At 44.4% G+C, this 15284-nt stretch overlaps 1 protein-coding gene across 1 annotated transcript; it reads left to right on the top strand.

Annotated features, from left to right (window-relative positions):
* The first annotated feature begins 602 nt into the window (after positions 1–602).
* On the top strand, positions 603–13598 carry fastk (Fas-activated serine/threonine kinase). Its single transcript, XM_053628080.1, has 10 exons — positions 603–1104; positions 3705–4536; positions 4714–5187; positions 5501–5649; positions 5970–6186; positions 7866–8025; positions 8776–8867; positions 8997–9642; positions 10662–10776; positions 10870–13598. Exons 2-10 carry the CDS (start codon positions 3747–3749, stop codon positions 10954–10956), a joined length of 2730 nt encoding a protein of 909 aa, XP_053484055.1. The 5' UTR covers positions 603–1104; positions 3705–3746; the 3' UTR covers positions 10957–13598.
* The last annotated feature ends 1686 nt before the right edge of the window (positions 13599–15284 follow it).

The following is a 15284-nucleotide window of genomic DNA, read 5'->3' on the forward strand; positions in this document are numbered from 1 at the left end:
TCCCTGAGATGCTTTTTAAACAGTATTAAAGGAGTTCACACCTGAGATGTATTAGCACCCCGTCCAGGGTGTACCCCGCCTTCTGCCCCATGATCCCTGGGATAGGCTCCAGGTTCCCGCGACCCTATAGGATAATCCAGGGGTTCCCAAACTTTTCCAGGGCAAGGCCCACCAAATGTCATTAACATTTGACCGAGGCCCCTCTTTTGCAAAATGTCTTTAAAACACATTAAAAATACAGAATATATCACCTTTTTATTAATAATAACATCTTACATCTTTACATTACATTACAATTGATTTGATTGTGTGTGTGTGTGTGTGTGTGTGGTTGTCTGAGAGTGAGAATCATGTATTTATTTATTTTTCACACCAAATTGTTGAGGCACCCCGGGCGCCCCCTGGCGGCCCACACTTTGAAAACCACTGGGGTAATCGGTATAGATAATGGATGGATGGATGGATGGATGAATGGATGGAAAGAGTGATACTGTATACATCAACCCTGCAGTAACGTCTACAGCCCACACTTCGGCGCGAGCCTTCAGGTCCCTTGACTCTGACGTGTTTCCTGTTCGCCAGTGTTGACTTCCGGGAAGATGGCGGAGACCGGGGTGGCGGACTGCTGTTACCGAAGTGCAAGGAAAGCCTGGGTGTGACATTACAGGACACATGTCAGCTGTGTCTCCCCCGGACAGTGGACACTTGTGTAGTGGTGTTGGAGTCGGAGGTTTGGCGTTTGGTCCACGGAGCGCTTCCACACACACAGCTCCAGCCCCGGTGTGTGTTACTCCGACAGGCCGTGTTAGTGGAGCTCCTGACGCGGACAGAACATCTCTCAGCCTGTCAGCTCCCCTCCAAACTTCATCCCATCCTACTCGTCTTTCTCTAATCACTCCACAACCCGTCCCTCCGTGAGAGCTTTATCATGCGCGCTTTTATTTCACCGCTTACTGTAAACACCTAGCTGCAGTTCAGTTTGTATTTCCGGTTTGTTGGTAAACAGTGTCTCTCCGCGGCTGCATGTAATCTTGTATCCCTGTCTTGTTGTGTCTCGGATGGCTTCAGGCTCTGCACCCTTGCGCCTTGCTTTAAACTAAACATGTAAGTATAATAACTGGTTTCTTTAAAAGCTTTGGAAGCGTTGTGTTGTGTTGTGTTGGCTGAAGGGGTTCAGATCAGCATGTTATGAGTTCAAATCCCAGCTGCCAAGTCACTTTGGATTAAAAGAAAAAAAAAAAAGAAAACAAATCCATACGCGAATGTGTGAGGTGAGGCAGAAAATCATATATGAGATGATAATGAGTCTTTATTGATTACGTATACATTACAGCACTGAAATTCTTTTTTTTCGCATACACCAGAGCGCAGGGTCAGCCGTGATACAGTGTCCCTGGAGCAGAGAGGGTTAAGGGCCTTGCTCAAGGGCCCAACAGGGGCAGCTTGGCAGTGCTGGGGCTTGAACCCCCGACCTTCTGATCAGTAACACAGAGCCTGGCAGTGCTGGGGCTTGAACCCCCGACCTTCTGATCAGTAACACAGAGCCTGGCAGTGCTGGGGCGTGAACCCCCGACCTTCTGATCAGTAACACAGAGCCTGGCAGTGCTGGGGCGTGAACCCCCGACCTTCCGATCAGTAACACAGAGCCTGGTAGTGCTGGGGCTTGAACCCCCGACCTTCTGATCAGTAACACAGAGCCTGGTAGTGCTGGGGCTTGAACCCCTGACCTTCTGATTAGTAACACAGAGCCTGGTAGTGCTGGGGCTTGAACCCCCGACCTTCTGATCAGTAACACAGAGCCTGGCAGTGCTGGGGCTTGAACCCCCGACCTTCTGATCAGTAACACAGAGCCTGGCAGTGCTGGGGCGTGAACCCCTGACCTTCTGATCAGTAACACAGAGCCTGGCAGTGCTGGGGTGTGAACCCCTGACCTTCTGATCAGTAACACAGAGCCTGGCAGTGCTGGGGCTTGAACCCCTGACCTTCCGATCAGTAACACAGAGCCTGGCAGTGCTGGGGCGTGAACCCCTGACCTTCCGATCAGTAACACAGAGCCTGGCAGTGCTGGGGCGTGAACCCCCGACCTTCTGATCAGTAACACAGAGCCTGGCAGTGCTGGGGCGTGAACCCCCGACCTTCTGATCAGTAACACAGAGCCTGGTAGTGCTGGGGCTTGAACCCCTGACCACCTGATCAGTAATCCAGAGCCTTAACTGCCAAGTCCCCCCTGCCCCCATGACCACCCTTTAATGCGTTTATCAGGTTTCACGTTCAAAAACCATTTCTTTTACACTAAAGTGTAAAGAACGCACTGACTGTCCAGCTGTCCGTCTTAAGGGTTTGTATACAACGCGATATACTGTATGGTGATGCCATAGTAATGAGTTCATTATGCTTTGGTGAGGCGTTTCATTTATTTCACATGGAGGAGGATTTTAAAGTGCACCTATTATGGTTTTGATAATAACTTTTTGCATAATTTTGTTTTAAACATCTCGTATAATAGATTTACACGCATCCGAGATCAAAAACACTTTAACATGCTCATAATTTAAACTGCAGCGTTACTCTTTTCCCCACACAGTGTCACAAATGACTCGTTCAATGATTCATTCTAAACTCCTCCTTTCAGAGAGCATACTCTGCTCTGATTGGTCAGACGTCCCAGTCTGTCGTGATTGGTCTACCGCTGTCGGCGAGCAGCCGATGAAGACCAGAGGCGGGGCTTTTTGTTACAAACCTACGTAGGTTAGTACAGGAATTAAGTCTGGAATCACTAACGAATCAATTCAGCTGTTCAGAATCGGTTCCTTCTTTTGGGAGTCGATAACTCCGTTTGTCGTGCGCTTTGATTTTTGAAGTTTTTACCTTCACAAACAGCTCTATATACACACTACATGAAAGGTAATATCTGAAAAAAGCATAATAGGTGCACTTCACTGTCCAGTCAGCTACTCGGTACAGCAAGTCCCAGTGCATTCAGTCAGTTTCATAACAGTACTTTAATAACGATATCCACAGGATCACGACGTGAATAATCACGATATTTATATTACGTTACGTCATTACATCGCCTGTTGTTGACATCTTCAAGAATTACTCCCTAACAAAAAAAAAGTTTATATTCATTTATTTTTAGTTGAGGCTTACCTTATTGATGGCTTGCGACTTTCTTACTCAAGTTGATAATATATCGATTCTTTTCGCCAGTGATTCGATATTTGTGCGTTTTCGATTCAGTCGATCGATTCAGGGGCCTGGCATTGATATTAAAAAAGTGTGGGGGTGTGTGAGGTACAGAGAGAAATCTGGTGGGCGGCCCACTGGGAATTCTCCTGACTTCTCTTTTCGTTTGAGTTCAAGCCACGGCTCTGTTTAGTTTTGTTTTGTTTGTCAGTTTGTAAAAACAACAGTGACTGCTCATTCATTCACACTTAGGTGCTGCGCCCTGCGATGGTAGGGAAAACCCTGGTTTGTATGTATGTAAGTTACGTGAGTTGTTGATATTCATGATTCAGTGTGTTTCAGGTAGGAACGTATGTCTTGATGTTTAGGACGTGCAGCTTGCACACTGTTAAACTGAGGTATTTCATTCTGTATATGTGAAATACCCGAGTGATTAATGTGACCTGGAGTGATTTGTGTCATGTCACATGAGTGTTTTGAAAACCGATACAGTAATACTGGGTCTTTCTTTGTTTTAGGTATCCAGTGTTGATATTTAGTGTTGAATCACCCCATATACCATGCTGGCACTGCCCTCTCGCCTTGGCCTCTTAACCTGCAGGAGATTTTCCTTGCCTGCACAGCCTTCCCACCTTCTGGCTAAAGGTGCACTTGCCAGCATGTATGCCACGCGCCTGTACAGCGGTGGAGGGGGCAAGCCTGGTCGCCGCGTTGGTTTGATGGGTGGAGGGCAAGCCATGCTGGAGAATCATCACCACCCTCTCGCCCCTCATCACCCCCACATCCCGCCTCCTCAGAGTTTCCCTCCTCCGCTCTACCAGGGCCGTGTAGATGCCCACCGAACCTACTACCAGCCTCATCAGCACTACCACACCCACCCGCAGGTCCCTCACCTCCCCCCTCCACACTACCAGCCTCACGCCCACATGCACCACAGCAAAAAGAAGACCTGGAACTTCATTCATGAGAAGATGAGCTACGACACCTTCTTCACCATGAAGCGGCTGATCGACCGCTCGCGCAGCGTGGACGAGGTGCTCCGCTGGGTCACGCAGAACCCGGGGAAGATCTCGCACAACCACTACCCTATCGCCTTACAGAAAATCGGCCAGCTCCTGGCACTCCAGCAGGCTGGAGCGTTTGGCAGTGGAGGAGGGAGCCTGGTTAGCAGTGGTGTGGCTGCAGACGGAGCGCTGTCCTCAACTCCTGCTGTAGGATCGGGTGATGGTGCGACTCGACAGATTCTGGATCACCCAGACTTCCAGACTCTCTGTGACGCCATTGTTAACGACTGCTCCAAGTTTGACAACTTTAGCATCGTCAACTGTCTTTACGCCGTGGCCGCACTCGGTAAGCCAGAAGCTTTGAGACTACACGTACTGGTTTTAGTTCGGGGATCTACCCTTTTAGTACATGATGAAGACAAAGAAATGTTATTGCAATTAATATTCTTTAGTATATTTCAGTGCAGCACTACTTTAGGTGTTGCTGATATTTCCGGCTGATCATAGCGTCGTGTTCCTTCAGGGCTGCCCAGTGACTCTCGGATAGTGCAGGTGCTGGAGGAAGAGTCGCAGGGCCGCCTTTCGCAGTTCAACCAGAAGGACATCTCTATGGTGTTCAGCAGCTGCATGAAGCTGCACCCGTCCAGCCAGCACCCGCTCATCGAGTCGTGTCTGGCAGGCTTGGAGAAGAACATCGAGCGCGAGCGTCACCCACAGACGCTGTTCCTGCTGCTCTCTTACTACCGCACCAAGTGGCGTGCGCAGCAGGCGGCCGACGCTGCCTCCGCCGAACAACTCGTGGTCGACCGCAAGATCCTGCGCCTGGTCAAACACACGCTGGCCAGTGTCAGCTGCGTACGTGACCACGAGATGACCTTACTGGATGAGATGCTGGCAGCGTGTGCCCGTGAGGCCAGCAACAAGAGCCTTGAGCTCATCTTCGGCTCTCACCTCTTCTACCAGAACAGGCAGGAGAAGTTTGTGAGTAGCCTAGCTGGTGAGTTTGGGCACTTCGAAAACAAATATCGCTAATAGGAGTGAATTGATGTGTCTTTACTTAGGCATTATTAGATTTTCTCTCCAATAAGCCTTTGTTCTTTTATGAGTAAATGAGACTCCAAGCTTGTGCTTACGGTCATGTTTGTTTGCAGCAGCTGTTTAGATTAGCTTAGTTACTTCTTCGAGTCCTGGTGTTCTACTGTAACAATGTTGGACATGGTCGCCTGTCCAGAATTTTGATTCGTTTGCCTGGTAGTCCAGGTGAGTACATTAGCGAATGACCTTTTCTCTTCTTCTTCTTCTTCTTCTAGAGGAGCTGCCTAAAAAGGTAGACAGTATCACCCCTTACACCATGGCTCTTATTGCTAAGTATATCGCACGCCATCGTCTCAGAGAAACACAACTACTGGACACCATCGCAGAATTCCTGGTCAAGAAGGGCGAGTACTTAGACAGCAAGGTGAGACGGGATAATATTAACATTAAGATCGAAGATCCAGTGGGGATGGGAATCGTTTGACTTGGAGTCAATGGATTCGATTCATCATTCATTATAATAAGAAATATTATAATCCATTAACTTACTGAACGGCGTCCCTTTATATTTGTGTTTTGTCTGTTGTTGGCGTTTGGAGATCTATTTTTCGGACAGTTTGACAGATTTAATATTATTTTTATTTGAATCTGTATTCCCTTAAAACATAGCAAAGTTGTCTTTTTTTTGTAAAAATGATTTAATCTGTATTGTGTCTCTTTGGTGTTATGCTGCTGTTTTTCCAGGTGATCCAGAAGCTCGTGTTCCCTTTCAGTCGCATGAGTTATCGGCCTGCTAATGAGACTCAGTTCTTCTCTAAGCTGGAAATGGTGCTGGAGATGAAGGCTCTGAGCTCGCCGCTGGCTACCGTCAACATCCTCATGTCCCTCTTCCAACTGGGGCACTTTCCCAGCCTGGTGTTGCACCGGGTCTTCTCGCCCTCCTTTATCAGCAACGTCACCAGTGAGTCCATCCCCTCACAAATCTCTGCATCAGTCTGCCAGATTGAATTAGTACTATATTACGTTAATGAGTTTCAGATTGTTTGTGTGTTCTATCTGATCCTGCTCCTGTCTCACATTACTATAAGTGCATCTCGGAAAATTAGAATATCATGGAAAATTCATTTTCTTCTGTAATTTTATTAAAATAGTGGAACTTTCATATATCGTAGATTCGTTACACATAAAGTGAAATATTTCAGGCCTTGTGTTTGTTTTAATCTCGATGATGACGGCTTACAGCTCACGGAAATCAAACATCCAGTATCTCAAAATATTCGAATATAGAATTTATAATACAGAAATGTCGACCTTGTGAAAAGTATGTTCATTTATGCACTGATACTCGGTCGGGGTTTTAATCCTTTTGTATGAATTACTGCGTGAACGCGGCGTGGCATGAAGACGATCAGCCTGTGGCACTGCTGAGGTGTTCTGGAAGTCCAGGTTGCTTTGATAGCGGCCTTCAGCTCGTCTGTATTGTCGGGTCTGGTGTCTCTCGTAGATTCTCTATGGGGTTCGGGTCAGGCGAGTCGGCTGGACGATCAAGCACAGTAACACCACGGTCAGTAAACCAGTTACTAGTAGTTTTGGCACTGTGGGCAGGTGCCGAGTCCTGCTGGAAAAGGAAATCAGCATCTCCATAAAGCTCGTCAGCAGATGGAAGCATGACGTGCTCTAAAATCTCCTGGTAGACACTGCATCGACTCTCGACTTGAGAAAACACACTGGACCAACACCAGCAGATGACATGGCAACCCAAATCATCACTGACTGTGGAAACTTCACACTGGACTTCAAGCAGCTTGGATTCTGTCCCTCTCCACTCTTCCTCCAGACTCTGGAACCTTGATTTCCAAATGAAACGCAACATTTACTTCCATCTTCCCCGTGATTGTGGTCGTGTACTGATCCAGACCGAGAGATTAAAGCCTCAGGAAACCTTCGCAGGTGTTTTGAGTTAATTATCTGATTAGAGCTCTTCTCAGGTCAACATTTCTGTATTATAAATTCTTTATTCGAATATTTTGAGATACTGGATGTTTGATTTCCGTGAGCTGTAAGCCGTAATCATCGAGATTAAAACAAAAAAAAATGCTTGAAATATTTCACTTTATGTGTAATGAATCTACAATATATGAAAGTTCCACTTTGAATTAAATTACGGGGAAAAAAATCCTTTGATTTTCGATTGGATTTCGAAGTTCGATTGCACTTCACCGCTGTATCATTCAGCGGTACATCAGCGCTTTTTCCTCCACATTGTATACGATAATCCGTCAAATCTCTGAATCCTATTACTTTTCCTTAGTCATGTTCATTTGCTGTGTCTTTTTAAAGTCTAAACATAAATACTCTTGGACTGAGATGAACGTATGTTCGAGCGCGTATAGTTGTAGCCAGTGTGGGTTAGAGGTCTGCTTCGTCGAGAGGTCATTAGTTTAGCTGGTGTAGCCCAATGAATCTGCCTAACATGAAGGCTAACATGAACCAGCGATCTAGCTAAGTAACTGATTTATTGAGAAACCCCCAGACATTCGCAGCCAGCCCCTTAGCCACAGTAGCGACCGTTCTATACAACGCACTCGTATTTCATCCTGTCCCACTAAGCCGGATTGTTTGCCGTGTGCTGCTCCGCAGACAGTCCGTACGCTCTGATCGTACGCCGCTATCTGTCCCTGCTGGACGCCGCGGTGGAACTTGAGCACAGAGAGTACACAGGGCCTCGTCTGCAGGACTCGCACAAAGTGCTCATGTTCGACCACGCACTCACCGCTGACGAGGTCAACCGCAAATACAGGTCAGTGCACAGCTCTTTCAATGTGAATTGGACGGGGGGGGGGCACATTTTTTGGCAAACCTGAAATGGCCCAGACTGCGTTCCCTGGGTAACAAAACACACATCATAACCATGAATATATGATGATTGATTTCAAAATACATTCCTATCTTGGTCAGAGCGGAAAGCCAGGAAATACAAATGCATTCCTAATTGATTTTCATTCATGTACGTAATCCCGTGCTAATTCCCGTATATTCTGTTTGTAAATACACAAATAAATTGACAGATTTAAAAAAATTTTTTTTTTTTTTTAAATATCTTCTCTCACGTAGACTGCTTTCATTGAAACAGATCCTTTTTAATATTGTAAATTGTTTGAATAAAGCTTTCAGACTGGCCCTCGATCTTGAAATAACCCATGGAGTGTGAGAACAGTTTATTAAATATAACTTGATAGCGTAATCCAGGTTTATCTGACGCAGTTGGGTCAGATCTTATCACGGGTTGTCGGAGGACTACATTTCATTTCCGTAACTTATATATATCGGTGTCTTGTATTTTATCGTCCTCGGTACTCAATCATGAAGCAGATCTGTAAAATCCGTATATCGTTTATAAATTGTCCGGAAGAAAATTGTGATTATAAATCGCTCTGCCTGTAGATGGCAGTGTTTTTTGAAAATTGTGTACAGTCTATGCGCAAAGGGTTGTGTGGACAGTAATGATCGTTTTGTGTGCATTTTTTTGAGTTCGTCTTTTATGTTATAGTTATAAAGGCCTTGTTGCCGAGGCCCTCAGGCAGCTGGTTGGAGAGCATGGTTACAAGCAAGATGAAGTTCTACCTCCAGGATATTACACGGGTATAGAGTAACGTTTCGACATATTGGTGTTGAAATATCGGCACGTTTCCATAGACAAAAAGGTCAGAGTTATCTAGTGGTGTTCTCATTCTTCTGCTTCATCTGTGGTTCTTTCAACCCACTGCGCAGATTTTTTGCTGTGGATAGACCACGCGGGCCACGTTCTTCCCATCAGAGCAGGCTCGGCAGCGGTGTCATTAACAGCGGACTCTTCTATGTGCACGGTCGTGAACCCCAAATCACAGGACGGTTCCACATCTGTTGCTGCTCTGACTTCTGACTTCCAGAAGTTCTCTCCCTTCTCACCACCTTTAGAGGAGGGTATCGACAAACAGCCAGAAAATGATTCCACCTTCCTGCCGCCCCACATCCAGAGAGCGGGCACTAATGGAGCGGTGCCACTGGAGTACAACACGTATTACCAAGCTTCGGATTACTACACCAGCCTGGCCAAGGAGCACTCTCTGGAGAGCCAGGACAGTTCAACGTTGAGCAGCCCATCAGAGTGTCTGGCTCAAGCCGGGTCGGCTGTCCCCGGGGCCACTGCTCCACAGGACTCCCTCTTCCAGTTCTCTATTGGAAAGATACTGGAGGATGAGAGTGGTGCGTCCATCCAAGTGGGGGCCAATTCGGGACCAGACTGCAATATCACACCTTTCTATGAAGGCGTGACCTATGAGGCAGGAGATACCAACACGGTGACTGCTGTTCCACTCCAGCTGCACTCAGCAAAACCCTCGGAGTTGGACAGGACAACCGGGGAGCACGTTAAAAGGTCAGTCCAACGTCACATTCCAGCGGTAGCTCAGTAGTTAAGACCGTCGACTCTTGAAGTTCAAATCCCAGCACTGCCAGCCTGCTACTGCTGGGCCCTTGAGCAACACCCTTAACCCTCAACTGCTCAGTTGTACAGGTGCATCTCAAAAAAAAATTCGAATATCGTGAAAAGTTCATTTCTTTTCCGTAATTTCATTCAAAACGTTGAACTTTCATATATTGTAGATTCATTACGCATAAAGTGAAATATTTCAAGCCTCGATGATTACGATTTACAGCTCATGGAAATCAAGCATCCAGCATCTCAAAATATTAGAAGATTTAGTATCTCTAGTTTACACCGAGTCCCTCAGGCTTCCCAACAGGCTGTCTCCTGAGCTCATCAAAACGGTCTTTATTTAGCTTGGACTTTATTTAACTTGGATTACAATGAGCCATTTGCACTGTTTGTCTAATGCTTAACGAGTGTTTGCGCAGTTTAATATTTCTCCTAATATTACCCTCCCTCTAGTCTCAGCCTCAGATGATCTGCCCACAATCCACAGATTGTCAAATACGTACCGTGTACTTTTATGTCTGCAAGCTTCAGAAATCTCAGTAGTTGCAAGCTGACGGACTCGCGTATACGCCCATCGGTTTCCAGTGGGAAATACCGTGAATTTTAAATACCGTACCGAAGTGAGCTTTTCATTGCCAGGTAATATGTATTTACCGGACTGAAAAGTTCATGGGATTCCGTCGTTAAAATGGATTAAAGAGTTTCGTTTGAAACCGTGCAGAACCGTAAACAAGATCCTTGTGTCTGTGCTCGGTCGAATGCCGTGTCCGTCAAATGGCATCATTGTGTTAAAGAAGGCGGTTCTTACCCCACATTTAGCGAAGAAAGTGCTAGAAAAAGCTGTGCGTGATAGATAATGTAATCGATAATGCAGTGTACATTAATGTTAATGTCTGACAAATGTATCTAGCCCTTAATCACATGTTCACCAGTGTCTTGTGTGCTTCTCTTGCATGCAGGGTGATCATGTCGGTAAACGATAAATGGCACTACTGCCACAACTCGGATGTGCTTGTGGGTTCCCGGGCCATGAGAGACCGCCACCTGCAGCTGCTAGGCTACGTTATACTACAGGTACGTCAGGTGGTGTGTTTTCAGCGTGTTTAGAAGATGCCAGCTCATGGTCTCATGGTCTCACCCCTCTGTGTGTCTGCTTGTCTTCATCAGTTGCCATATCTGGAGTTGGAGAAGCTGAATGGAATTGAGGAAGTGAAGCAGTACCTGCACAAAAAGCTCCTGGAGGTTCCTTTATGACGGTGGAAAAGCAGAGGCGTGTGTATGTGTGTGTGTAAGCGTGTGTATTAGTGTGTGTGTGTGTGTGTGTGTGTGAGCATGTCTGCAAGCATGTGCAACGTTCTGTTTAAACATGCATTGGTGTTTTAAGGAAGAAGGACTATTTTGTGTGTGTGTGTGTGTGTGTGTGTGTGTGTGTGTGTGTGTGTGTGTGTACACACAGGAGGTGAACAGTCCTGTCTTTTAGGACAGCTTGTGGTATCACTAAGCCAGTGGGTGGGTCTCTTAGTTCTTGACTTGGGGAAGGGTTGATGACACCCCTCTGGGCAAAATGTAAAAACACTGTTTCTGGAAACAAATGTGACAGCCAGGCACTTCCTAGAACCTTCCAGAACACCCACAAGCTGTACAACTACACGACCACATAGCCAGAGCGTGCTGATTTTTCTGGTACGTATTAGAATTGAGTGCCGCTCGTAGAAGGATACAATCAGATTTACCCAGATTTACTGCCAGGTGTGAATGCCGGGAGTCATGGGTTAACTCTAACCCTGCCGAACAGGTACTTATTTAACATTTTTTAATCGAAATTCTGTGTCCAAAATGACTTCCGTCGCTCTTTCCAGCTACAGTTTGGTCCAAAGGTCCGGCGCCACGTGGAAAATCTCTCTTTAAAAACAGAAGGTTTGAGATTTTCGAAATATATCAAACAAAGGAAGTAAAACGTTCAATATCTTGAATATCGAATACGTGCGATTCCGCGCCATTTCCAGGGCACTACTTAAATGGAAGCTGACGCTGAAGCTACCGACGCGCGTGTTCGGACGACCGATCGGATCTGAAGCGGATCGCGAGGCTTTGCACAAACTTGTGTGGCGTCCATGCCATCTCGAGTGCACGCGGTCCTTAAAGGAGGCGTACCAAATTCGAAGAAACTCTGAAAATGTTTAAACGCCTCTACTTTTCACTCGAGTTGTTGTCAAGATCGTCATTTGTAAAGAAAACTGTTGCATTAGATTTGAAAATAATGCAAAATACAAGCTTTTTCACAAGTGCTTAGACTTTTGGACCCAACGGTACATGAAATCATTCTGTTCATATATATATATCTCGATATATATATATATATATATATATATATATATATATATAGAGGCACATGTGTTAAGCACAGCTGTAGTTCTCAGTGGGTAAGTGAGAGTGATTCCTGGCTGTATTTCAACCGTTACGTTCCACAGACACCGTATTTCAGAGCTCAGCTCACCCCGGTACATTCGGACTAACCTTCTTACCCCTGCTTTATATCCAGGTTATGCATGTTAATGGAGGACACACTCTCCCGCTTCTGTGAACTCAAGATCGGGTTTTTTATATTTTGTCCAGATCGAGTGTCTGTCAGTATTTTCGATATTTGATTTGCTAACACGGTTTAGACACACTATTACTCGTTTATAATCTCGTCCCGCCGCTAAGATCTCTGCAAGCGTTTTTGTTTTTTTTTTTTTTGTTTTTTTTTTATCTCCGTTGTTGATGATCTGTCTCTCGTCAGCGTTTTAAACCATTCAAGAGGGCAGGTCTGAGGGAGGAGCCATTTCGAAATCCGCAAAGGAGTTTCATGGAAGAATGTGCGAAACTTCCAGAGTGCGAAACATCTGTGTGAGTGTAAATTTCAGATGCCCGCCATTAAAGACAGCCCGGGTCGTTTCACCTGATCGGACTGACCGTGTGCGACCACGGTTATGAACCAAACGGGACAACGCGTCTTGTAAACCTGTGCAACGATGGACACAACGAACGGACGGTAACCGATAGGAGTCGGTCGGGATCGTGACGAATGTATAAAGAAGATGGATTCTATCGATAGATTTTATTTTCTCAGAGCAAATGATCTATTTTGTCATTTAAAGGAACGCAAAGCAACGCACTCAGTGGACTGCCGGATTCGTGAGCCGCTTAAAGAAGTCACGATATGTCCCCTTGTGATGTTGGACTCATTAGCATAACTGTGTTCCCATCTTTCAAGTCTGTATTTGAAAGGGAAGCATGTCAGCTTTTGAGACGTTTTATTTAAAAAAAAATAAAAAAAATTGACAACCTTACCATTAAATTGGACAAATAGAGCTGATCGTTCTCCTCCAGTATCACAAATAACTCGGTATGACCATGTTGAGCTGTAAACACATAATGAGGACTATGACGTATGTTTCTGTTTGGACATTGTTATGGTTTAGTGCACATTTCGGTAATAATAATAATAATTTTGATGGCAGTAATACGGAAGCCTTGTTTTGTGTAGTTCTCATTGTGACACTATCGCTGTGTGCGTTGGCTTTGCTCGGTTTGTTTTTTTGGAAGAGAAATTATTTATTATGGCAAGTATTCCTCTGAATGTAAGAAGACTCAGTGAGTGGATGTCTGTGTGTTGGGTAATAGGTGGGGAAACTGGGAATCATTGTTTATATATACATATTAAAATGTCTATAAAATGATTATTTAAAAAAAAAAAAGAAGTAAAAAGCAGGAAACAAACGTCTGATTTTTTTTTTTTTGGTGTTGTGTGTTTTTTGATCTCAGTTCTACTATAATCTTCTCAAAGTGAGGTCAGTGATTTTTATTTTATTTTGTTAGTTATGGTCAAATTATAACCCGCCATTTATCAAAATGATTGCATCTAAGTTCCTATAGGTATTAAATTAGCCTGTTTGACTGATTACTTGAATGGGTTTCATTCAAACCCAGAAACAAGTAGATCGAAATGACTATTATAACACATACCTTTAACTAACAAGCCTAATATTGGAATAGTTTCATAAAATAAATTGCTAAAAAAAAAAAATTAATTAATAGATTGATTTCATAAAACACATCTGTACTGAGGGGGTCCGTGGAATTTCTTTTTACACTTGATTCCAAAAAGTTCGAGAACCCCTGTTTTCTTGACATTTCTCAAAATGTTTCTCATCAACTGCTGTTGTTTTCCTGGGCCTGTTTCATGTCTGGTTCTTTTTCAGGACCTTCCAAATTGTCGCATTGGCTATGCCCCATGTTTGTGCTATGGCTTTTGATTGGTTTCCCCTCTTTTTTTTTTTTTTTCCTCAGCTTCAAAATGGTTTGCGTTTCTCCCATAGACATCTCTCTGATCTTCATGTTGGTTTATCCTTTTTCACAACAAATGCAGGCTTCGCAGGATGAAACCCAGGATTCAGACCAAGAAACACCTGTCAGTAACAAGGTGGAATAGTTTTGATCACTTGATAAATGGGTGAGTTCAGACAAAAGGTCCCATGTTCGAAGAAATTCGAAGAAATTCTGATATGTCGTCTCATATTCATCTTTTGATCTCAAACCCAAATGTCTTTAGTGTATAGCAAAAAAAAAACAACAACAAAAGAATTAACTGGCTCAGCCGTTCCAGTACTTTCAGACGGGGACTGTATTTTTTGGCCATGTAATGTAGTATTTATTATTATAACAAACAGCAGTGCAGTTGAAAATGTTCCTCTGTCACAAAGAAGCGTGGTCCACATGTCTTACTACTCTCACTAGAACTAGTTTAAATCATCATGCTCTGATATATAAACTCTTCAGACATTTATTACGATTTATTGTCTCCATTTTGACCACAGTTGCTCTGTTATGATTGACATTAAAGAATCAAGAAGACAAAATACTGTTGAATTTGTTAGGAAGTCCATTTAGTCCATTTCTCTTCTGCATCACAATGTGATATGAGCCCACATGAGGAAACACTTGATCAGCTGGATGTGACAACAGAGGCAAATAAGCTACTTCATCAAAAGAGCTTTACATGTATCCTTAAATCTGTATTTAAACAGCTCAGTAGAGTGAATTTCCACCTGCCACATACACGTTTGAACCATTGGTGTATTTTTTTTTTCCTCGGAAGACTCATATTGTTTAAACATTCTTCTGGCACAATTAACAATTGGATGTGGCCAACAATTGAATAGTAACAGGGTAACAGTTATGCACCTGGAATTCCAGGTCAAATGTCTGGAATAGTCTTTCTTCAAAAGGTTCCTTCCTGTTTCGGAGTATATTTTAAGGGTATTTCTGGCATACAAATGAGTTACAAGAAGGACTAGACTTGCTGGTGATTGAGGCATCCATGTCAAAGACATTGGCCTCACGTTCTACTTGAATGTACTACGTGGATGTTGTCGTTGCATAGAGATGTGTCTACGATGCCTACGATGCTCCTGTGCAATCACATCATCATCATCATAACGGAGAAGCGTGCATACACACTGTGTACAGATTTTTAAGAGAGTCAGGACCTCAGTTTAACGTCTCGTCCAAAAGACAGTGCTGTTTTTACAGTATAGTGT

This window comes from Ictalurus furcatus, chromosome 7 (genome assembly GCF_023375685.1).
Source record: "Ictalurus furcatus strain D&B chromosome 7, Billie_1.0, whole genome shotgun sequence".
Taxonomy (NCBI): domain Eukaryota; kingdom Metazoa; phylum Chordata; class Actinopteri; order Siluriformes; family Ictaluridae; genus Ictalurus; species Ictalurus furcatus.

Coding starts and splice junctions, on each gene's coding strand:
- fastk (XM_053628080.1), top strand. CDS start 3,747: ATGCTGGCACTGCCCTCTCGCCTTGGCCTCTTAACCTGCAGGAGATTT. Junction 5,650..5,969: donor GCGAGTACTTAGACAGCAAG/GTGAGACGGGAT, acceptor CTGTTTTTCCAG/GTGATCCAGAAGCTCGTGTT. Junction 9,643..10,661: donor ACCGGGGAGCACGTTAAAAG/GTCAGTCCAACG, acceptor TCTTGCATGCAG/GGTGATCATGTCGGTAAACG.